Below are 24,454 nucleotides of genomic sequence, written 5' to 3' on the forward strand. Positions count from 1 at the left end.
CTGAAATAACTAAATGTTAAAATCAGAGCATTCCGAACCCTAAAGCTCCACCAAAAGAAAAACATTCTTCATTCTCCACCGAGGATGTTGTTAGTGTCGCTCATTAATCCATCAGATTCTCCAACATATCACAAGTAAAGGGGACACTGATGAAACCATCACATAGCTGATATTTCCCATCCATTACAATGACAAATTCACATCATAATCAGTTAGTGGTGAAACATGGCGAAGGCTCATGCCTCTAACAAGGAACCTATTTTCTCTTTTAATGTGCACTGAAGCCATTTGAGATGTGGACACGAAGATTTCCGACCGGTCTGTGGCTCCCACATTTAGTCAGGGTAGTGATTTAGTTGGGTGGATGTTTCAGAAGGTCACATTTTTCTCCCCCTCAGAAATCCACCCACGGTTCTGCACAACGTGTTTTCTAAATTTGTTACAGTGAGTGAAAATAGCCCCAAAGTCTCGACTGTTTATAAAACTGGAAGAAATTTGGAACAACCAACACGATTCCAACAAGTCAAGGGTCACCGTCGATGTGTTCAAGATATCTTCTGGAGAGAAATACAACGACTGGTGTGCCACTCCACCTATGAGGGCTTTATGGTGGAGTGGTCAGACTGAAGCAAGTCATTAAAGAAAAAAGGCACATTCAGTCCTATTGGGAATCAGCCAAACGCCACTAAAATGGATCTCAGACATTAGGAGAGGCAAAAATCGCCCCGTCTCATGAGATGACGATTGATGTACTTAGTCAAAATTCCTCACAGTGTCTGTTAAAGAAACAAGGCACCGGGCTTTACCATATAAATACAGTCAAGAAACCTGAAGATGGCAGTGAAATGACACTCCCCATCCAACCCGGGCAAGCTTGTAGGTCTCTAATGAGAAAAAACTGAGCGACACGTCCAAAGCAAAAGGTGTTCAAGCTTCTAGCATTGTTTTCTACTTTCTACCGTAAAATTTCCATGAACGGGACTTTAGAGTGTTTTCTTATCGGCAGACTGAGAAAATACTCAAGAAATAACTTCAGTGAGTCTGAAACAACGTACTGAACGAGACAGATTCTGATGTACAGCATATTGCTCTGGACGCCATCAAACTAATCTAAATGACTTATTAATGCTGAGACCGCTGCCTTTGCTTTTGTAAACATCTCCTTGTTGGTGTCATGCTTCACACACACATGCCGTCACTCAGCCTGCTGTGGACTGCAGCTTACGTCCTGCGGTTCCAGCGGCTCTATCATTGGTGCTTCATCCGCTCTGGGTGAACGTAGAGGGGACGAGGAGAGTCTCTTCTCCCACTCCGTTTGACCTGGCATGCCGCTGCCGCCAGTTTCCAGGAAGGAGCGCTTCAGTTCGCTGATGTTTGTCTTGTGTTTGACCACTTCTGGCGGTGGCTCCGCGTCCTACAGGGGCCGGATGAACCGTGACACAGGGAGATGAGGGCAGGGGCAGCGCGCAAGGGAACGACGGCCATGCTTTTATGTTTGCGACGGTAGCTTGCATATCCAATGAGTAACCAAAAAAAACATGTTGAGTAGCATGAATGCATCTCTTAGAAAGTCTGGAAACAAAATGTACACTTTTGCAGACCTAAATCAGTTGCATTATCTGCTTCTTTGTTCTTTACATTCAGCATTCAGAGGTTGTGCAGGCTACCGGTGCTGCAGCTGGCAGAAACGGGCAAAACAACAGCAAAAAGTCCAACCATATGACAGCCGATGACTACGCTTGTACTTAAATGTGATAAGGACATTTAAGACCAGCTTAAGTCAATGAAAATAAATGGTTTCATGCACTGAATTGCAGATTTAGTTTAACCAGTTTAGTTAAGCACAACACTCCCACATCCCATTAGAAGTTGACAGACTTCCAAGTCATTTCAGTTTTATTTGTCGGAACATGTCTTTAAAAAGGCCACAGCAAGAACGAAATCCAAAAAATAAATAAAAAATAAAAGATCTTGCACTATCACCTATATAAGTATCAACTATACTTGTTGTCAGTCTCATTAACCGTTAGGATTCTTCACAACAAAAATGCAACTGCATGCATTTTTTCAGTCATGCACCGTTTGCTTACCAACCTCTAGCATCAGATTACTATGTCTGATAAAAAGGTTTTCCCCTTTTACTCGTCTTATGAAACTATACTGCAGAGACAAAAAGGGGAGAGGAATTTTAAAAATGATTTAAAAAAAAAAAATAATAAGGCGCTATAACGTGCAATGATTAATTCCAACTCTTGGGAGAAAATGGGAGCTTTGTCTTCAACAGTGTGGCTGTAAATGACATGATATGATGGGAGGAAAACATCTCACCCAAATTAAAAGACACGGGATAAAAAAAACCCACAAACCTCAAAACATAAAAATCTGACTCTTTGTTTGAGCAGCAGGATTAATAAACATTACCATCATTATATAAGAAAAAAAAACAACACTAGATAGGTTGAAAGGCATGTTTGCAGCAGCGGTCTGTGAGGTGAATTCAGGCAACAGTGGATCAGCCTGATGTGTGGCGTGACTAAGTGTGTCAACAGCGGTGGCGGCAGGCAAGCAAAGCGGAGGAAAAGAACAAAGTGACTGGTGGCTGATTTGGTAGTGCATCTGAGGGTGGTGCGATGCACTGAGCACGGCCACGAAGCAGGCCCAGTGTACCTGAGTCTGCGTCTCAGAGTCCTCATCTGCTTCCGACTGACGGCGAGTAAAGAGGAGAGCACAGAGACAGTTAGACAAGGTGACGAGTTGTTAAAGAGAAGAGATGCAGATGGGAAAAAAACAAAAAGGGAAAAGCACAGAACCCAACTGTCTGCTAATCCCCTCCCCTGGGCAGCCTTAGCAACTGTTACTAGGAACTGAAGGCCTGTAAAGTGAATGCCTTTTTTATTAAATTTTCCAAAAGCAGAAGTGGAAGTAACATTGAATTCAATCTGCTCTAAAACACAGTAAACAACTATATGCAAAGCTATCTGGCTTACCACCCACAGCAGTGACGGAGTGCTGCTGCAGTAGAAAAGATTATCCAACCTACATTACTGCATGCTCCTAAGAGTTCATATAAAAAGGCTAATGGCTGGTATTGTTGTTTTCCCACCGTGTTGGCCCAGAGTACATTTTAGCTGCTCTCTGCTGCTCTTAATGGGCTTGTTTTTATTCTCTCCCTCAAGCCTGCAGCCATTCCTGCTAAAACCCCTTTTGTTGTTGTCAAAAAGTTAACAAAATGGTTTTACTTAAGAGCATCAGAGTGTGAAGTATGAGTAAAAACATTGTTTTCATTGCAGACTACATGATGTGTCAGCATTAGTGTGACAAATAAGGGGCTTAGATCTCAGCAGTTTTGAAACCAGTGAAAAAAATACATATTGAAAAGGATGTTATTGGAAAAATAAGTGTATTTATAGTCAAATAAAAAAGAAAGCCAAAACATGAACTAAACATACAGAACAAGGTCAATTGCATGCAAATCATGCAGGATTTCAATTGCACAGTTTTCCTTCTGCAGTTCTTTGAGGCTGAAATAAAATACATCTTTCCTCAACGTACAAACCTCTGTGGCAGTCATCTCTCCATCAAAGGCAAAGTCAGTTTGTTCGCTGTCAGTCTACATTTGCAGACCAAACCAAACCGTTCCGAGGTGCAAGCAAGAAAAACAAGAAGGACCCAACTTGTGAATATTCAGAAATGCATTTATCGTCAACAGAGATTCTTCTTTACCACAAATGGAAACGAAATGGAAAATGCTCTGATTGCTGGAACTGTACGCTACACATTATCAGACAACACGACAGATAAGATCTTGAAGGGAACAAAAAGATAAAAAAGCAAATGAAAATTAAGCAAGCAAAACAGACTCAGAGGAAGTTGAAACCATCAGTCGGTCACTTTTAAAAAACGCAATCATCAAATTTGTGCTGGGTTTGGAAAAGCTGCCGCTGGTATATGTATGCAGAGGGATCTTCATTCGAGGTACTTGCATCATTTGCAGTACAAACCTCATACTTAAAACTAGATGTGACGATTTTGTGGCCGAACAGTAACCTGACTTTCAGGCACCTCCCCCTCCTCTCCATGCATGTCAACACTGGGAATGATCTGGATTCATTCAGATGTCACAGTCTCTCTGCATCGCAGTGTGTTACACTACATGCTTTGTTCCAAAGGGTAAAGCTCGGAGCAAAAACATCGCATCTTGGCACTACGTCCAGATCTTCTTTGGCGAGACATTAAAATCCCTGCTCGCTGGAAGGTAATTTGTTTTTCTCGAGTCAGACGACAACGCAGAGAGACTGAGTGCATGGATACATGTGGATACATGTGTCTGCAAGGAGCTGATGCTGATTGCTTTCTTGGCAGTGAAGCCCTGAGTGTACAGCACCAGACAGAAGTGTGGATATGATGGGTGGATGTATCCAAACTTTTGGCTGGATGATAACATTGAGATGGGTTAGGCACAAAGCCATGTTTTTGGTGAAGGATTTGTGACTAAATGAAGATCGGTGACTTTTTTTAAAATCACCAAAATCTCTAATAAATATTCTATTCGGTCGTACTTGATGGTATATTGTCAGTAATGCTGCAAAAAAATTGGTCGCCCATATGAGTAAAAAGATCCCACTGGTGCTGACTATTTGTGTCTAACCCTCTCGTTAGGATGAAGTCGCCAATCCAATATGAAATGACACTTGCAGGTTCATCTCTGTGTGCTGGTGGTGCTGATGAAGATGTATTCTACAGGATGAGAGCGTGACCAGGCAGAGATGAGGTTCTGAAAGTAGGAGACTGACAGACACTGGGACACAGTCTCCAGGTCGGCTCTGAACTGGTGAAACAGTTACAGGACAGGATAAGGTGTTAACTGCTGTAATGGACCGTCATTCTACGCCAGAGGCGGGTTAACATACAGGCGTACGCACACACACCTCCTCTTCCTCTGAACTGTCATGGTCATGGTAGCCCTGGGCTATGGAGGCGGTCAGGGAGGCTGCCTTGGGCTCCAGGTAGCAGAGGCACAGCGCCAGTGGGAAGGAGAGCGTGAGGGCGTAGGGGACGGAGAAGGAGGTGGAGAGCAGGAAAAAGAAGATGAAGAGAAAGCAGGGGATGAGTGACGGTGACCGAATGGGGAGGAAATTCTGTGCGCACTCAGGGAGGAAGCGCATCTCGGAAAGATCGGGGAAGGTGATGTAGCCATCCTCATCCAGGATGGCGGACAGGTCGGGCAGATGCAAGGAGAAGGAGAAGAGCGTGCCCCCGCGGCGTTTGCCCTGCTCCAGCCTCTGCTTGCGGGCTGAGAGCAGCAGCGCCTGCTCCTCCAGCAGGGCGGCTTTACGGTCTGCGCGGGCCTGCCGGCGGCGGCACCCGGTGCCGCTCTTGGCCGGACTGACTGACGACGCCCGCTTGCGAGCGCTCCCCCTGCGCCTCTGTCTCACTTTGGTTGATGAAACGGGAGATGAGGGGAGTGAGAGCTCAGAGTGGAGGGGGTCGGTTGTGTATGAATGAGGGGAGCGCTGATGGGGGGGAATGTCAACGAAGAGATGACGTGTGTGTAAATGGAGAGAAACGAAGGGGAAGGGTGTGAATACGCATGAGCACACACGGGTAACGGTGTGGGGTCAAAGGAAGGACAAGAAAAAAAAAGCTAATTAGTAAAGCGCACACAAGATGAGAAGCACTCCGGCCTCGTCTACAGCAGTGAGTTAAGCTGAAAGCAACTGGGAATTTCACATCAGCCATTTAAAACGTTTACAAGAAAAGAAATAAAAATAATTATATTAAAAAAAAAAAAAAAAAAAAAAAAAGGCTCCAGAGCCTTGTCGACTCTCGACAGAGAGCTGTCGACTCTGCGCTGACAACTCTCTGGACCAAAAATAAAAACACATCAAGCCTCCGTGAGGTTATTCTAAATGCAGCTTTAGCTGCAGCTTTTGCCGTCACAGCGGTTTACCTGCGTGTCTTGTCTGAGCGGTGTCGTGGCAGCTGGTTCAGGCATCTCACTGGCTCCTTTCTGAACATCCTCCTGCTCCTTGTTCTCTTCCTCTGCCTTCTTCTCTGTTGTTACTGTGGTGATGATGTCTCCCTTGGCAATGACTTTGGCCGCCCCATCAGCGGTGCTGTCCTTCACCGGAGTCTCGTGGTTCTCCATAATGGGAGCTGAAGCACCGGAGGATAAAGACAGACGCGACATTTTATGCATGCTGAACATTTGCTCTGGATTTCTGGGAAAAAATGTGAGCAGCTGCAGTAAAGGCGTGTTGTGTTTGATTTATTTCTGCTTGTGGTTGTTATGATACCCACTGAGGTACTGACACTGGCCTGCTTCAAGCTTTGCCAGCTTTTAGGAGCAAACATAGATTTCCTGTACATGAATATAGGATGAACAAAAGACTAATTTGCACTTTTAACCTACCCTTCCCCCCTTCTTTTCTTTTGTTAAGCGACCTTGGGTACCTTGAAATGCGCTATTTAAGTCCAAGTTATTATTATTAACAAAGATTCTGACAAATAGTTGTGCACAAGTATAATATGAAAAATTTGCTTTAAAACAACCCCATGTTCAGAATCGCCTGGGAAAAAAAATGGTCCATCAGCTGGGGTGGCACTTGACCAGCGCCTGCTCCTCACCTCCATCCAAGCTGCGGGACATGTTGTAGCGTTTGCTGGAGGTGCGTTCGAAGAGCGGGGCCGGTCTGATGATCTGGGAGCTGGCCCTGCGAGTCTGGGCCTGCGTTCTGCCGCTGTAGCGAAACTTGGAGCCCAGGCTCAGGAACTTCTTTGGGGGTGCCTCAGGAGACACGAGCCTGTAAGAAGTTGCAAAAACGCACATTCATCAAACCAGAAATGAAAAAAAAACAAACCAAACAAACACCGATTTAAGCCGAGCGTTAAAACTCCTGCTCATTTGAATCTTCTCCAGAGAGCCCTCAGACTGGGCCAACTACTCCAAACGGCCCATGAGACCAATTTTTTTGCTTAAAGCAGCAACTCTGCACAACGTTCAAACCACTAACAGCCTGAACGCCGCCACGGTTACAGCTTAAAGAACTCATGTACAGTGGTTATGAGTAACACAGCCGTGCGTCTTACATCTTAATGGTATCTAGGGCACAAAAGCTATTTTGACTGATATCCGGTCTAAATGAGAAGAAAAGATCATCTTATACTGCTCACCTGAAGAAGGTGTGGTGCTCCACGCAGACCTTCCAGAGCCGTTTGGCAGCGCGGTGGTTTGGAAGTTTGAAACCAATCGTGCTTTCAAACTGCTCAAACTGCGAGATAGACAAAATGTTGTGATCAGAGTCACTCAATCTATTCTCACATTTTAATATCAACGACAGACATTTAACTCGTTAACAAGCTGCTGCGAGTTTTATATAAAACGTGCGTCACTGGAAGCAGTTTCAATCCTCACACGCATCGCTTTAGCCACAGATCTCAACGTGAATCCTTTAATATTCTCCAAATTCAAGGCCCCAGTTCAACATTTATACTGAATGCCCAGATTATGGGAGATATGTGTGACAGCCACACAGTACATTATGAAATACAGCAGCTTTACAGTAATCTCTTTGACAACATTAGCAGAAGGTTCGTCTTTGCTTTGCAGATCTTTCCTTCGTCTCTTGTTTTAATGCCATCACTTTTTTCTTCTATTAATAAAGAACTTTATTTCAGATAAAGGGAAATAAAACAGCCGTGAATCAAGAACAATAAAAGACCTTAAAATTGCTCGTAGTTAAAAGTGTAACAAAGTAACATTGAAAAATACAAAAAAAGAATATGGGAAAAAAATTAAAATAAAAACATATCAACCTTCAGCCCTCTAATGATGGTTTCAGTCATATAAAAACTTCTCTCAGCATTCAGAACAACGCGCTTACCTCGCCGGGTCGGATTTTGATATAAAAGTTGTTCCTCTTGTAAGAGATCTTCAGGATTTTTGGCCAGGCAAATCTGTTGATCCTCAACCTGTCTCTGTAGATAAGAAGGCCACTTGCACAAACTCCCAGCATTATCTCCACACCCTCAGAGTCCTGAGAACAACACATAGCAGGAGAATACAGGGAAGCAAAGTTGGTTATTGTGAGGTTTTTGTGACATGTTCTGACAGTCTGACAATTTACTGACCACAGCACAGTTCCTCTTTTTTTTTTGGTGGTCTGGAAGTATTCTGGCGTTGGTGCACAGCAGGATAAAGTAGAAATTTAAGAAAAGGTTTGTGATAATAACAGGGTTTGGCAGGCAGGCAGAAAGTAGAATCAGGCATGTGGTGATCTAATATTTTCTATGCACGTTGTGGTGACGCTGAATTAAGGCTGGAAAGGGCGCCGACTGACAAAGAAAAACCAAAAACAATAGCCTAAGTTTTGGCAAAATGGTGGATGAAGCACAAAATGATGCTCTTCACTGCACAAAGCGTGAGATGAGCAGGTGAAACCAACGCGCTTTGAGAGGGAAGCGCTGATCCAAAACAAACAAAAAAAAAACACTCAAGTGATAAATGGGACGATGAAAATGACAACTTGGTATGTAACCATGCACAAGTAGAAAATAAACACACACACACACACACGCTCACTCAGGTACTGGAAGCACATGGAAAGCAGCCTCTTACCTCTCCCTCAGCTGGAGCCAAGCATTCATAGAGACTCCCTACCAACTTTGCATTTAATGAGAGAGGAGAGAAGACAAAAGAAGGATGCTCTTCTCATATGTACATATTTCTCTTGCTTATCAAATCTATGACTCACAGAAGCAACACGGAGCATTGATCAAAGCCGCTTCCTCATCTCTGTCATCTCGTTCATCCTGATCTATCTGTGAGGGCAATATCCTCCCCACCACTCACATCTAGACCCGTTTTGACTTTCAAAGCACTTTTGATAACCGATTCATATCAGGAAGACCGATGACTGTAATTTTATTTTATGACGACAGCTCTCTGGCTTTCTCTTCCTGTCTTTGATCTAATGAAGCGTTTGATGGCGGTGGAACAGAAACGGCAACAAAAGTCAAGCTGGGCTCCAGAGTCGGGCTCTACCCCCTTCACCCCCCCCCCCCCCCCCCCACCACCCACACAGACAGCAGTGATACAATGTCAATCAGTGCAGCAGAGGTGGTATGTTAAACTGAGGCGTCACTGTGGCAGCCATGATGTTTGTGAAGAAGCGGTGTTGTGGTGGGAAGCATCACTAGTGAAATACATATATATATTTATAGTTTTATTGGTAAAACAACACATTTATGGATGGAAGTGTTTTTGTTATTATTTATTGCCTCATTCGTATTTAAATTTCCCTTCTGTAAATGTAATGAAATTTGGGTAATTTGCATTGATTTTGAGAGACAAATCAGTGACCGTTATAATAAGTTCAACTAAAAATTCACTCTAATCACCATCACTGTCACTCTAAAAATATAGCTCCACATTTTGGGTGCATGCTTATTCAATCTCATGCTAAAACTGCAGCCATCAGCTGGTAAACACGACGGTTATGGCTCGGTCCACAGGCAACACAGTCCGTCTTCCTTCACCTCGTTGCATTTTTAAAGCTTTGTTAAACTCTGCTTCTTCAACAGCTGTCTCAGTTCCAGGTGTTTTATCACTAATAAGGACAACATGCACACATTTCATATGCATATGCAGATGCTTATGGGGAGAGACAGTGGCTGATTTCTGGCTGCAGTTTCAGGTTGATTTGTCTTGAATCTACAAAGATTACTTAAAACGTGACCCATGCATCCTTGTAAGAGAATTATTATTATTTTTTTTCATTTAAACAAAAATTTCGCCACTTAGCCTCGATGCTAAGATAAGTAATCGTTTACAGCTTAAACAGCACGTCTGAAAAGCAGTGAAAAAAAGTTGATCAGGGTTTATCGTGACTTGCTACCTTGGCATGATGCAGGTCCACACCAAACATGGACAGCTTTTTGGCATTTTCCAGGAAGTGAATCTCCGCTTCAGCTGGTGTCATCCCCCTGATACGACAAAACAGACATACACGAGTGTCACAAAGAGATGCACCATCCTTTTCCGCTACTTTTTTATCTGCAGCACCTGACACGGTGTTCCCGGTATCGTCTAAACAGGGATAATTCACGGCTGTGTTCTACAAAACAATTTGGAAATTGGTTGCTTTTATCGATGCTTTAGGCTGAAGCTCCACAGAGTCCCATAAGTGAGTCCATTTTTAGAAGAAATGATCGTTAATGAGACCCTTATCCTGGTACTGTCCACCCACAGGACAAGAAAAGACCGCATCCAGTTACACACAGATGACTGTGATACAGGAAGAATTGAGGGCTCTGACAAAAGACAGCCAGCTGGATCCATTTATATGAGAACAGAAATGACTGCAGATATGCTGCCTTTTAGAATAGATCTTTACAGGTTTTAAACAATCCCCCCCCCCCCCCCCCCAAGTACACTCAATGACTCGAAGCTGTTTAATTGACGGCAGAAAAGCAAAAGACTAAAAACAACTTCAATTTTAGATTTCAGCAGCATGTGCCAGGGTGCTTTCTACGATTTAGTTCAATCAGAGGAACCCGTTTACCAGCAGCTCCTGCCTGAATTAATCAAAGGCATGCTGTGGTTGCAAAACACCAACAACATTCCTTTCAATTCTGTATCAAAGTGAACATATTTGAGCCTTAACTACAATAACTCCACCAATAACACTCTGCACAGCGCAAGGTAGAAAAGCTGTCTGGAGGCGATATATCAAAACTAAAGCATGCTGACAGCATATGGTACTATATGCACACGTATGGGGTCCGTCTCCTGCACAGGTGCATCCTTTCCATAGGAGAAATACTTTAAACTGCATTATTTTCCCTAAACTGTCCTGATTCTTTTCATAGAAATATCTGCACGTACAACTGAATCATCAAGTCGCTCAGAGAGGAGAGAGCAGCAGACGCAGGCACTAACTTGTAGGTCTTGTGGAGCTCCATAACCTTCTCTTCGAGCTCTTTGGTCTGGTTGGGCGCCAGGCGCAGTTCGCTGATGTAATCGCTGCCCAGCTCCTCGGCGTCGTAGTCTCCAAGCTCCGACTGCACGGTGTACGAGCCCAGCACCGTGTGGGTGGCAAAGGAGCAGGGCAGGCGACCCGAAACCACATCATCCCTCAGCTGCAAGCACAGGTAGTACCTGTGAGAGGAAACGCAACAACAGTTGAGATGTCTGGATCTTCTTTGAAAACTTTGTCTGCAGTTTTAAATACAAATGAATCCTAAATAATCCTATGTTGTTCCTGATGAAACTACAGTTTTAGGTGTATAAGGCAGACGTTCTGCTTCTGAAGAAGAAATAAGAAAGTCTTCATTAGTAAACTTACCTTGTGATGTCTTCAGTCAGCTGCGAGGGGTCTGGAGGGTAAAACTTCACGTTGAATGCAAAGTTCCAGGGACCAGCTGACATGAATACAGAACATCAAATTATTGAAATGAGGATTTTGACACTCCATTCATCTCACTTGACTATTCAGAACAAAACCGTTAAGTGCCTTTATTAGATTATTGCACTTACTCCTGATCTGCTTCTTCATCTCCTTGGTTGGGTCCAACCAATTCTGCATAGACAACCACAGGGGAAAAGCATTCATTCTGAACTATTTGTGAGCAAACTGCAAAGCAGCACAGTTCTCCAAGAGGGAAATTTCTACTGTCCAATGAAAATAAATGCCAGGAACTCAAACAAACATGGCCTTAAATGGAGGCTACACATGTTTAGGACAGTCAACTTCTAAATATCTTCTTTTTTCTTTTAGTTTACCTTCTGATTCTCTACGTCTCTGTATGTGATGCCAAAGTAGTCCTTCTCCAGTAGGTTGAGGTGTTCACACACTTTATCAAAGAGCACGTGGCCCTTGGCTCGTTTCTGTGAGAAGAAAAATTAAACATGTTGAACACAGACACATGTTTTCACCATATGTAATCCAGAAAGTACAACCTGAAAAGAACTGATCCAGTAAAATTTAGATTGAGGGCCGATACAACTGAGTATATTTTATTATGTCCGTGTTCACCGTTTTGCTCGAGTCCCCATTTAACGCTCCCTGAGCAGCCATCTTCTGGTCAAACTCGCTCCCACTAAATCTGCACCATGTCTTTGACCTTGAAAGGTTACAGCATTGATGCGTCGTCTTCCTTCTCCATGTCTTCAGTGGTGAAAGCAGTGTTGGGGGTTTTTCAACAACTCTTCCTCTCTAATGTTATGTGTGTGTGTGTGTGTGTGTGTGTGTGAGACGGAGAGCCCGAGTTAGTTTCCCCGTTTTCAGATCGATGGAAAATTTTCTGAATCTCAATAGAAAAAAAAAAAAAACCCAAAAAAATATGTGAATCAGTTGTCAAATCTTCTTGGTGGTCTGTCTGCTAGGTGAGGGAATTTGTGATCATTTAAACAGTCTGAATCAGGGAAAGACATTTACATTTGTTTTTAGGATCAAGAATGAGTCAAAAATAAAAACACAAAACAACAAAAGCACGATCAGCCCTCGTTCCCACAGCCTGCTGGGTGATTCTATGGCACCGTGCGGCTGTATTCACCCTCCTGCCCTCTTTCTCTTCCCATAATCATCTTCAGATAATTAAATGAAAATGAACTCAAACCTCGTTTTTGCAAAGCAACGACATGAAATCAAATTTTAGCTTCTAAAAGCAGAATGAGGATGCAGCACGTTATATAGCTGCCCGACAGGCTTTTTTTCTGTAGGGACTACCATTTGTGCCACAATCGACCTACTGGGCCATTCTTGATTGATTCCCTCTATTCAAAGCCTTTCAGTGTAAATACACCTTGAAATTCCTGAGCTCAAGGTTAACATCAGCCATGCGAGTGCTTTACACCCACTGATTTGCACATCTGAGTGCTGGATGCCATGAGCTGGAGCTGTTCAGTCTTCCTCCTACACGATGAGGCTGGACTTAGCAGGCTCATTTGGCTCAGCTCACTGGGGATATTTTAAGGCCTGAGTTGCCACAGATGCCTCCTTCTTGAGCAGAGCCAGAGCCAGCTCCTCATGTCTGAATAGGCCAAAACCACTGCCATAGACTATTCGAGCAGCAGCAGTCACAACACGCCTATGCATCTGTCACACTTGCGTAGGCAGAGTGGTGCACATACGCTGTGAAATGCCGACCTGTAACGATGCAACTGGCAGCCGGAGGTAGCAATTTGACACATACTTCACAGTCGCACGAGCATCAACAAACAGAAGAGAAAACTGCTCAATGTAACGTGCAGCATTTGAACGCAGTCACAGAGATGCTGGTGGCAGAGAGTTAATCCTCCCGGAACATCTCCGAGGGAATTAGCACAGTCATGTCAGACCACTGCTGCCTGGCTGTGACGACGCTTCTCAATCCAGCACTTAAAGCTTTACTGACAAACAAAAAAAGGGCTGTGATTTGCAAATCCCCAGGTATCAGTCAAATAACTGTCAGACAGATAATGATATGACCACAAAGGTAAATAAGCAGCCTTCTGGTCATTGAAAGCATGCGCTCTGCCTCCACCAAGGGTTGTTTTGGGAAAGGAAGACAACAGGAAACCAGAAAGTAAACCGATCTCAGATCAGAGGAGGAACATCAATCTTGATCATTGTCTATATTTAGAGAGTAAACATCAGCAGATGCAACATTGGGTTTCAAAGTTTACAGTGTTTGTTTATGGGATATCTAACAAATATTAAAAACAACCCACGGTCATTACTTGATTCTTGTTTTCATCTTTGCTGTCTGAAAGCATTTTGTTTTGTCCAACTAAGAGTTTCTAACAAAATGTATTCCTCTCATAACGTTGTAAAACAAGGATAACGGTACTAACATTTTCTGCTCAAAGACAAACCAACTCATCACTCCAGCTCTTAACATTTAACACACACATAATCTGTTTGAGATGTGAGATGAGGATGCACATCTAAACACATATATATATATATATATATATATACACACACACACACACACACACACACACACACACCATGCTTAGGAAATAGTGAGACAGCAAGATGTGGGATTTCTTCCTCCTTCCACTGAGACCTAACACCCCGTGAAGTGAAGCAAACTGGCAGGTTCAGCAGCTCTGTGTCACAGAAAATGATCGGAAACGATTAGAGCAGACATTTTTCCCATGGGAGGAAATTGAATTGAGGTGGAAAACTACAAGGTCAGGGGGATAAAAAATGTCAAGCCGTGACGTCCTGGACTTGGACTGGGAGGAGAAGGAGATCTCCGTGGTAATTATCCGACGGCCTTCTGACCTCCACTGTATTCCTGCGTCTCACACCGTGGGATGACCGTGCCATCTGATGCCTGCAGTGTTTCAGGCTCAGCTGCAAGGATGATTTTATACAAAGGAACGGCTGTATGACTGGTCATGGATGTGCCTAACTGGTTGCTATGACAACTCCTATGTGCAGTAGGTGACTAATTACCTGCTGTGTCCTGCTTTTTATTGCTTTGAGAGATACATATTCGTTAAACAAAACCTTATCCTTTAGAAAGTCAAAGCTCTAAAAAGTACACGCATGAAGACACTGTTATCAAGTCTGTGAGCTGAGAGCATGAGACTCAAACTAAATGCAGCATCACTGTATCATTTAACATCATGCGATTCTGTACCGCTGAGCTTTAAAAAAAAGGTGTCCAAATCCGTCCCAACCACAAGACTCAGACATAGCTGGTGCAAAAGGTTCCACAGTTCCTAACAGACCTTCATGTGTTCATCGACACGTCTGCTGCTCTTCTGTTACGCTGCTTGAAAGTGCAGCGTGGCGGATGAAGTGACACCTAGCTGTGAAGTAGAAGACTGCAACCGACTGAATGCCCTCCACCTTACCAGCATTTCAGGTGTGGAGGAGAAAACTGCAGTGGCCTCAAACAGTAGCAGAGGTGTAAACTGACAAACTACAACGATTTATAGGTCAATTGAAGATTAATCATATAGGCACAATAATTTATGATAATCGTAATTGTCTTTATTCATCCGTCATAAAACTGCAGTTTCCACATGGTTTTTGGCATCGTATGAATTTCTATATTACCCATTAGAAACCCTTATCAGGGCATAAAAACTACGGTAATTAGGAAAGACGAATAGTAAATCCAAAGTGTAATATCAGGTAATTATCAACAGAAAATAAGAACGGTTTCGGCCAGAGTTTAAAGACTCTCCACTGCCACTCCCAAACATAGATTCTTATCTTCACTTTTTTGTAAACTAATAAAAATTTTACTACTACATTGCATTTTTGCCATCAGAACACCATAAATGTTTCACACTGGAATTTTAAGGATCTAAAAATGAAGTGACAAGAGTTCATCATCTTTACTGTAGATTAAAACCCTTCAGATTCAACAATAAATTCTGTGAACACGACAGATTAACAAGTCATCAGGATGGTTGTTAGAAATAAAAGCTCAACTGTAGCACAAATAACACACTGCAGCGTCATCTGTTCTAAGGCAGGTTCTAAGTTTGCAGGATAATTAATTACTTAATTATCACTCAAAAGGCCCATTATTGATTCTCTGTTCACACCGTATTCACTTGGATAATAGAATGATCCAACTCAAACTAGATGATAAATTTGCTTTCTTGTGTTTTTCCAAGTCACCAAATTTGATGTTGGCCCTCAAGAACACCGTTAAGTCAGATTTTTAGCAGTTTTCTGTTCTGTTCACCTACAGAACGGTGCAAAAGGAGAAAATGTGCATCTGTTACTGCAAAGTCCCATACAATAACAATGCAGAACCTCCTGAGCCTGTTCTGTGACTGAACGCATCATTTCCAGATCACTCTCCTCCAAAATATCTTTCCAGTGCCACAGTGGGACATCTGACACTGATTCCTCCCAACAAATGCTCCGATTTCACGGTCAGAACCCATTACCTCTCCCACCAACAGAACAGTCAACTAATCCCTGGATCCAAACCCCCGGTGGGGAGGAATCTGCTTAAAGGAGATTTGCAGAGGAGGGTCTGCTTCTCTTGTTCAGCCTGAAAACATTTCCGGAGTCTGACAGTGTTTCAGTTCTTTTAACTTTGAACAAGACTCGAGGGATAAACATGTAAGAGCGATATTTCGAACGAATTCAGGAGGCTGACTCAACGCTGAATTAATAACGAGGCAGAAATCAGTTTTTAGATTGCGGCGCTTCAACGCGTTTGCAACAAAAAAGGCATTTTTCTTGTTGGCTCTACTTGAATCAGCCGAGTTATTTCTGAGTACTGGATCCAGAATAATAAGTGTTCCACTCAAAGGCAGACAGCTTTGGGGAAAAAACTAAGATGGCAAACCTATTTAAACACGACACAAACAAAAATGTGCAGTAAAATCCACCAAATTTAAAGCTAAAACATTTCATTTATTTGATACAATGTCAAGCCTAGAATGTAATTATCCATTTAGCACCACATCCTCCTCCTCATCTTTGCCCATTATTAATAATAATAAACCTATCGTGCATTTCTTCTCAAAACATCCCGTTTCCTATTTCAACATAAAAAAATAAAAAAAAGCCGCTCTGCAGGAGTGGAGAGGTTCATTTTTAGAACACAAAGGCAAGTGTTTGTCACCGATGGCTGGCTCTTTCTCAAAAAGGGTTCATTTCTTAACAGCAGAGAACTAAACATTTTTATAAAAACCTATAGAAAAGGTTTTTCCTCTGAGACTACACAGAGAAGCTTTGCAAGGAAACTAAATCACATAAAGTGGTTTGAAAACACAAATGTAGAAGTGCTAATCCATGAGGTCTGTGCTTAAAATAGAACACTTAAAATGTCTTATTGATGTTTTTCTGCAGGATTATGCAAAAGACTAGGCAGAGCAGAATCTCTTTAAATCCCAGTACACATCCAGATTGGTTTCTTTAAAATGTATGCAAAAGCTCAACATCCAGAGACATTTTGGGTGTTGCAGAGAGCTAGTGGCACAGTCCGTGAAGTCATTTAGCTCCTCGAGATCAAGCTTTGATTGGGTCGCATCTTTATTTCAACATATTATGCAATAAAATCAAGCTACTACCTTAAAATATACCAAAATAATTTTAAATATTAATGTTGATTTGATTATCTTTCACCGGGACGTGTAACTCTTGAGATCTTTTGAAGAGCAATAAAGACTGAGGGTTTAAGAGACATGAAGTAATAATAATAATTATTCAACATCACAGATGAAAACAGGGTGAATACTCAAAGTCATTTAAACCAAGTGTTTTAGCTCTGAACATTTCAAACGTCCTTGAATCCAGTGACCAGATGCAGTTCCCTTAGATAGATATACACCATACAGTGACAAGGATTTAAAGGCTTAACCATTGCCTACCCCTGGTTGCTTTATATACTTCCAATTTGTTGCAAACCATCTTCTTGTAACAGGAGATTAAAAAACAATTTAGTATAATTTGTTCACACTTCATTTCAAGTAGTGACAAACGTGGGCGACTCACCTCCACATTGAGTGTGTAGTCGGAGCCGTCCATCAGGGTGACCTTACACTGCATGATCTTCACCTTTTTGACTCCTCTCAAAGGAGACCTGGACAGACGACTGGTGGACGACCTGTGGGACAGCTGATCCTCTTCCTGCTGCTCCTGACACAAAGAGTGCAAGCGTCAACTTCACAGTAATAACAATTATTACTTTTAATAATCAGACTTCTCTGATTAATTTCAGAAAGTTGTCAGATGCCACGCTGTTAATGCTGTTTGAGAAATTAAAGATAAGTGTTCAAAGATGAGTGAAAACGCCCCAGACTACCATTAACGTCACGTAAAAAAACGACAGTTCTGTCGCATTCCAAATATTAAAAGTAGTGACTTGGACCCGGACTAAATGTAATAGGGTCCCACAGAGAAGAGCTCGAGGTGCACAGCCATTTTGTCTCAAAAAAGAGAAAATCCAATTTTCCACTTCGCTGAAAACAAAGCCCTTACTGACTGATTTCTCCTAAAAAAAAAAAAAAGAAAAAGAATAAAGAAGCCTCTGGCTTTGAGTCTTTTTTCCTTCTTATCCACAAAGTGGATTTAATATTATGTCCTCTCTCATTTCTTATCTTGCTCCTCTATTATATCCATCACATTGCTCCCACAGTGGACCCGTTATCTCAGAGCTCATTCAGAGGCTGCAACCAACCATAAAAGAAAATTAGAGTTACTTTCAGAGAGCACAGGGGTTAAACTGAACATATAATTCAAATGTGAAGAGGTCCAAGTTTCCAAGAAACATCAATGGATGCATTTCATGCATTTCTTAATGAGTCACGATGATGAGAACAAGCTCCACAGATGTTTGAAATCTCAGCAGAGAAACAGTGTGTGTGTGTGTGTGTGCGCATATGTGAACTCTGCTGGAGTGTGTCTCACACTTGACAGTGTTTGTGTTACCGTGCTGTGATTTCTCAGTTTTGTTTCTGCCAATTCACGCAGCACTGACAACAGCAGAGCTCATCCATAAAGGTCCGTTTACTGCATCTATGAGGTGCTTGAAGGGGAAGCGGAATCGAGATACTGGCTGAAGTGTGTCCAACGCTGTGGACACCTCAAACTTTCTACATGAGACTTCATCATACATGTAAGTATAGCCTACTCCCCTGCACAGATGTTGCCTTTAAGTGACCCATTTCACTCAAATGACCCACGGAGCGACAGTCTGAAAATGCTCTAAGCGACCGCGAGTTCTTAATAGCTTGAAATTCTATCACAATTTCTGACGCATTTAGCTGTTTGACAAAAGAAACGGAAAAATAAGTGAACACAAGACCCCTGACTGCATGATCTGGGTGTGGTAGTCTGGTTTTGAGAAACTCAGTTTTTTATGGCTTTAGTAGGATCAACATGTCCATACATGTATGCTTTTGAAAAGTCTGTTTTTTACACAATAAATCATTTCTTTTTAGTGTCATGTAAGCATTCTTTGTCATAACTGTCAACACCTAACTCTATCATTGAGTGAAATTATATCTGTACAAATTGTTGACTCGTGACAGAAAACCTGCAAAACAAGCAGCGTTTTATGGCTACTTCCTGGTACAGCTGAGGATGAGGAAAATTTGATGCCAGTTCGCAAAGTGACCAGTGCCAACATGCTCGATTAGATACAGTAAATATTAGTGTGCCTATAACCTAAAGTACATCAGCACGCAGGAAACAATGGCTTGGCTGGTGCATCTGCTAAATGGACAAGCTGGAAGAACAAGTCTGTGAGCAGGTGTGTCTTTATAGTGCAATCAATGCAGTGAAGATCAGGGTTTCGGGAACAGAACTTGTGATGGAACATTGTTGCAACAGTTGACAAGTTTCACAAAAAATGAAAAATAAATGAATAAAACAGTGGAAAAAATACCGCCATCAGTTTGTACTTCTGGAACATGCAACGACCATTCAAAAATAACCACTGGTTAAATCTGGAACATGAGCTCTTTAAGCTGTCCTTTTCGTGTCAAGCATGACAGCAGGATAGCAGATAAAGCATATTAACTCCTCTATATTACAATGCTACTTTAAGTCTTATAGCTCAACCTTAACAAGTGAAAGCAAGAGCTTACAATCCTGGTATCCTATGACATTTACCCAAAATGATTGAGTAAATCATCTTGTACATCTAACATTTGGGACATAATGAATCTATCCAACATCTCCCTGCTCTCTTTTCATCAAACACCCCATTTGTCAACATAATGCCAAACCCTGCTGGGTCATGAGTGGGCTGTTAGTGTACTCAAACTAGTTAGTCTGACACGAGGTGAACCATTAGAAGGCAAAACATCTCCAAACGGGCTCTGCTTCTGTCAGCAGCTCTGCATCAAGCTGAGGAGACTTGAGAGATATGTTCTCTGATGAATGACAGAAAATGTCAAATCCCGAACGCGATCCAGTGTTGTACCATCAGCTACACGCCTGCAAAGTCATGTAAAAGCCAATATAATAACAGCTCGGCGCTAATCCCTGCTCTAATGCGGTCTTAGAGCCTTCAGTTGCCAGAGAACAGTCAGACCTCAGACAGCTGGCTCTCATTTGGAATTTGAAATCAATTTTAGCTTTCTAACCATTGACAGACCAATTTTAGCCAGGCAAAACAAAACAAATATAACATTAAGTATAACTCTAAACCTAGTTCTTTAAGGCAACACCAGAAAACTGCTGCTGTCTTGATATGTACACGCAGAATGTTACCGATTTGTTTGGGACAAAACTGCACCTTTAAGGAGAAACTACTAACTCAAAAAGCTCCTCACAGGCCACATCTGGTGAACCCCAGCTGGTGAAAATGTTTTCCTCCTAAACAGTAAATTAGGGAATAAGCAGAAATCTGCCCGACACTGTCCCTCTGTTGTTTGGAGGCACTGGAAATTCAATCTGCACATCAATGAGATAGTGAGGCCTGAAGGCTGCTTGGTCCAGAATCTACAGACAAGCACTTAGTGTTCAGATAACATCAGATGCTACCTGGACCAGCTGCGGGCTACGCTACACTTCAAAACAAAGATTGCTGCTTTCATAAAGCATTAACCTGGGTCTACTATTGTTCCAGACGTTTTACCAGCCGTTCGTTTACTACAGTTGTGGCAAACTAAAGCACAACTTTCCTGTTTTTAATCTCACTAAACAGAAAGTCTTCACAGTTCAGAGTCAGCTTTCCCAGGATTTACAAGAACAATCCAACTTTAATGACATCTGAAATCAGCAGTGAGGTTTTTACTTCCAACCATCTACGACAGTAACTCAGTTTAATCATCATCCTGACAGCTGCTCAGTTTGATCCGCACTGGGAATTACAGCACGCCCACTTTGTGGAAGACGAGTTTACTCGCAGACAAAAAGGATCTGATGGCGGGTTGTGACAATGGGGGACACTGAAAACATGTCGTCACCATTTTTCACCCACTGTGTTCATTTCCATTTCACACACAAAGACGATTCATTCAGGGGAGAGAAGAATGGAATGTTTTCGCACACTTGAATAAATCAACAGTCAGTACGGTTACATGCACAGCTGAGTCGGGCTACAGCTCCACTTGGCCGTTAAAGTCGCTCGATTCTGTACAACTTTAGCCAGACCAACAGGTTTAAATGCATCTTAAACGTCTGGCTTTGGTTGGACTAACATGATGATTTGGCTTTTCTGGTGTCGTGTAAAAATACTTACAGAACTGAAAAACATTCTTGAATGACATCTTTTAAAGAGTAGTTAATAAGGAAACTTTTGTTGGGTGATATTTCATGGGTCCCACATTCTCAGACAGTTGATGGTGGAAGAAAGTGCTTTTGAAGAGGCTGACCTGTTCTTTCTTGGCCGGGGTGCTGTGTCCGGCGGCGGCTGGAAGCTGTTCCGGCTTGTTCTGAGGCGAGCTGGGTTTGGCCGCTGCTGTAGCTTTGCCCTTGTCCGCCTCCTTGTTTTCTTGCGGCTGTTTGGCCTCCGAGTCTGCGCCTGATTCAGTTGTCATGGTTAATCACACTGTGATGGAGGAAAAAAGGAGGTTAAAGAAAAAAAAACTCGATATGAATTGATGTAGTGCTGCTTTTCAGGCCTGTGCAGTGATAAGCTCCTCTGTGATGCAAATACAGGGATACAGATATTGTTTGGCAGCACAATAACAACTACCGCAGGTGGCTTTGATGCTTGTAAGTACATTTGTTGAATAATCGCTGTGATGTCGACAGCTGATGACAGAAAGCGCTTAGGCTGCTGCTGCTATTACACCCACAAATTCTACCTGGTATATAATTATAGATATTCTGAGACTGGATTATACAAAACTGCTGCAACAAACGACTATTTCCATTTATTTTCTTCGTAGATTAGTCTTTGGTTTCTAAAAAGTCCAAAAATAGTAAAGAAAAAAAAAAATAAATAATAATAAAAAATGTGTTTGATGCAGAGCGTCATAAAAACAGAGAAAAACAAATCACGTAACTGCTGGTCATTTATAACAGGTTTGCTAATTATCTTTCTATTCAACGTACTAATTATTTAAATCTCATCGCTCCTGGACTCCCACCCTTTACACGTCTGAAGGAATTAAGGTCAGTCAAATTAAAAGAGAAGCAATTAGCTAATTAATCCACTCATCAGTTCAGACCAACTACTGATTAAGAGAAAATTAAATGATAAAATGTATTAACCGATTGCTCGCTTTATGTAATAAATTAAAATAAAAGTGTGGAATATCTCCACCTCTAATGTGAAACTGCAGATTTCCCCACAACAAAGCTGAACTGTGTAACTTGTACTCTTGGTCAGACACAGAATGCCGAACGCTGAAAAAGGGCTGTTTGATTATGGCCAAAAGCAGAAGGGATTTCAGGATTCGTAACACAAGACAAAACAAGAGCATCAATGCAAAATGCAACATGGTGCACAGACCTGGCTCAGTGAACAATGAAATTGTGATTGCAATCATGTGAGGTAATGATAGCAGTTGCCCAATTGCCATAATCGTCTTAAATCACCCGTTTAAAAACAGCGAGGTAAAACTGCCCAAAAAGCTGGATTTCCATGTTGTTTTCCACCATTTAACAGAGCGGATGATCCAATGTCACCTCGTTGCACACCTGTCCTTTGCTGTAGACACGGCATGTTTGCCAAGAGCAATTTTAGTTAAGAAAGCCTAAAAAGGACAAAGACTCGCATATAATCACTTCCCCACATTCATTTTTTAAAATTGCTGTTATTCTTTATGGGTTGAGGGTTAGGTGAATTATCAAATTATTACAGGCTTATAATATAATAGTGGCCTAAAAAAAAACACAGACAATTAATTCACTAAATCACAGTTATTTGTATGAGAACTGCTGGTTTACAAAGACACTATGATCAGAATAGCACATATCGTTTTCATTTTAGTTCGGAAGCCAAAAAGAAACTATGATTAATCGCCTAAATGCTATGAGATCTTACCTAATGTAAATGTTCCTTTTTACGTTACCTTCTAAACAATTTAGCAGTGCATAATCAGATATGTTTTGCTCGACTGCTTAAAGAATCATCACATATCTGACATGGTTGAACAGCTTTAAACCTCAAAGAGTTTAAAGGGAAAAGAACTGGAATGCAGCGATCATCACATAAGCGGTGTGGATATTTTAAGGAGCTGCAACAAGGAAATGTGAACGCTGTACAGCTGGCAGTGGTCGGAATTCAGTGGAAGAAGTAGCCGTCCTAACCAGAAACAAACATCGATGGGGAAAACAATAACGTCCACAGCAGTGGACATCCACAAAAGAAGAAAATGGAGAGAGTTCATCAAGAATCGCTTCAGTCTCTGGGATACTGCATCGTATCTGGGAAGATGCTGGTCACAGATCAGATACAACATTTCATCTTAATCTCTCAATTTGCAGAACTGTTTCCAGGCCTACTAATGTTTCCTCATAACAGGAAAAACCCATCTCAAGCGAGCATATAAACATCTCAGCGCATTAGTGCACAGTTTCCATTCATCCTTCCTTCTAAATGAAAATCAAAAATGGGTGAAGACTGCTTCAAGGGAATATTCAGCATTATTCTAAATAATTACCACGTCATTTAAACCTAGACGAGTTTTTCTCTGGACGGAGAGTAAGATGATGTCTGAAATGATCCGTTACATATAAAGACTGAAAGATTATTCAGCTATGATAATAACTGCTCTTCATTCCTCCAGAGAGTATTTACATACAAGAATCCAAAGTATCCGAGCTGCACCACTACAAGTGTTTCATAGCATGACCTTCTCCTTCTGCGAATAGCAACACACCCGTGACAGATGATGCCCAAAGGGCCTAAAACTGTGTAATAGAAGAAAACATCCACTGGCTGGTTTCCAGAGATGACAGACAGGACAGACCTCACCGGGGGCCCCTGTCGAAGAAGGACCAACAAATTTAGATCCTGGGATGTGCCGTTTGGAGGGTGTGTGTGTGTGTGTGTGTGTGTGTGTGTGTGTGTGTGTGTGTGTGTGTGTGTAGGACTGCATACTGGATCTCTGCTGGGGTTTGTAGTACGGATGCCTGTCATTCTGCTGCAGGCCCGTTTCTCCCTCGGCTCTATTAATAGTGACGTGTTTACCGCGAGGTGGGCGGATCTCCTGCTTCCAGCCGAGCCCTGCGAGAGCAGCCTCTGGATCAACAACACTGTGGAGTGAGGTGACCCAAAAAACTAAACACCTTGTGGGTTTTTCTATCTATAAAAGATATTTTACAAGTTGAAATGAGAAAAATCGCTGTAGAAAACTTCTTAAACGCTACATCTGGCCTACAATTTTAACTCCATGTCTGGTGGTGCTGGACCAGCAAGCACATAGAAGGATTATCAACAGCTGGAACCCAAGACTTAATAATGCTCCCTTCGCTGTTTTGTTCATCTTTCACCAAGAAACCCTAAAAATATTTCTGATGGGAAAATAACCTCGGGATTCTGTGCCATTGGGTATTACCGGCTATTTGAATGCAGACTGATACAG

General features: G+C 42.2%; 1 protein-coding gene across 10 annotated transcripts in view; it reads right to left on the reverse strand.

The window, feature by feature from the left end:
* Positions 1-24,454, reverse strand: part of epb41l3b (erythrocyte membrane protein band 4.1-like 3b) — a 43,257-nt gene that overhangs the window by 12,638 nt on the left and 6,165 nt on the right. For 3 of the 10 annotated variants that reach the window (XM_075482914.1, XM_075482913.1, XM_075482923.1), the window contains exons 2-18: positions 21,293-21,468; positions 17,463-17,606; positions 11,783-11,887; positions 11,537-11,579; positions 11,346-11,421; positions 10,940-11,158; positions 9,897-9,984; positions 8,618-8,662; positions 7,884-8,036; positions 7,174-7,271; positions 6,628-6,803; positions 5,951-6,156; positions 4,929-5,513; positions 3,557-3,610; positions 2,668-2,703; positions 2,095-2,160; positions 1,226-1,414 (exon numbers count right to left, since the gene is read on the reverse strand). In XM_075482914.1, coding sequence (XP_075339029.1) covers positions 1,226-1,414; positions 2,095-2,160; positions 2,668-2,703; positions 3,557-3,610; positions 4,929-5,513; positions 5,951-6,156; positions 6,628-6,803; positions 7,174-7,271; positions 7,884-8,036; positions 8,618-8,662; positions 9,897-9,984; positions 10,940-11,158; positions 11,346-11,421; positions 11,537-11,579; positions 11,783-11,887; positions 17,463-17,606; positions 21,293-21,457 — 2,448 coding nt within the window. In that variant the 5' untranslated portion in view covers positions 21,458-21,468. The remainder of the gene's footprint in view (positions 1-1,225; positions 1,415-2,094; positions 2,161-2,667; positions 2,704-3,556; positions 3,611-4,928; positions 5,514-5,950; positions 6,157-6,627; positions 6,804-7,173; positions 7,272-7,883; positions 8,037-8,617; positions 8,663-9,896; positions 9,985-10,939; positions 11,159-11,345; positions 11,422-11,536; positions 11,580-11,782; positions 11,888-17,462; positions 17,607-21,292; positions 21,469-24,454) is intronic. The other 7 variants (XM_075482915.1, XM_075482917.1, XM_075482918.1 and 4 more) reach the window with 7 other exon arrangements.

Source organism: Odontesthes bonariensis, chromosome 14 (assembly GCF_027942865.1).
Source record: "Odontesthes bonariensis isolate fOdoBon6 chromosome 14, fOdoBon6.hap1, whole genome shotgun sequence".
Classification (NCBI taxonomy): domain Eukaryota; kingdom Metazoa; phylum Chordata; class Actinopteri; order Atheriniformes; family Atherinopsidae; genus Odontesthes; species Odontesthes bonariensis.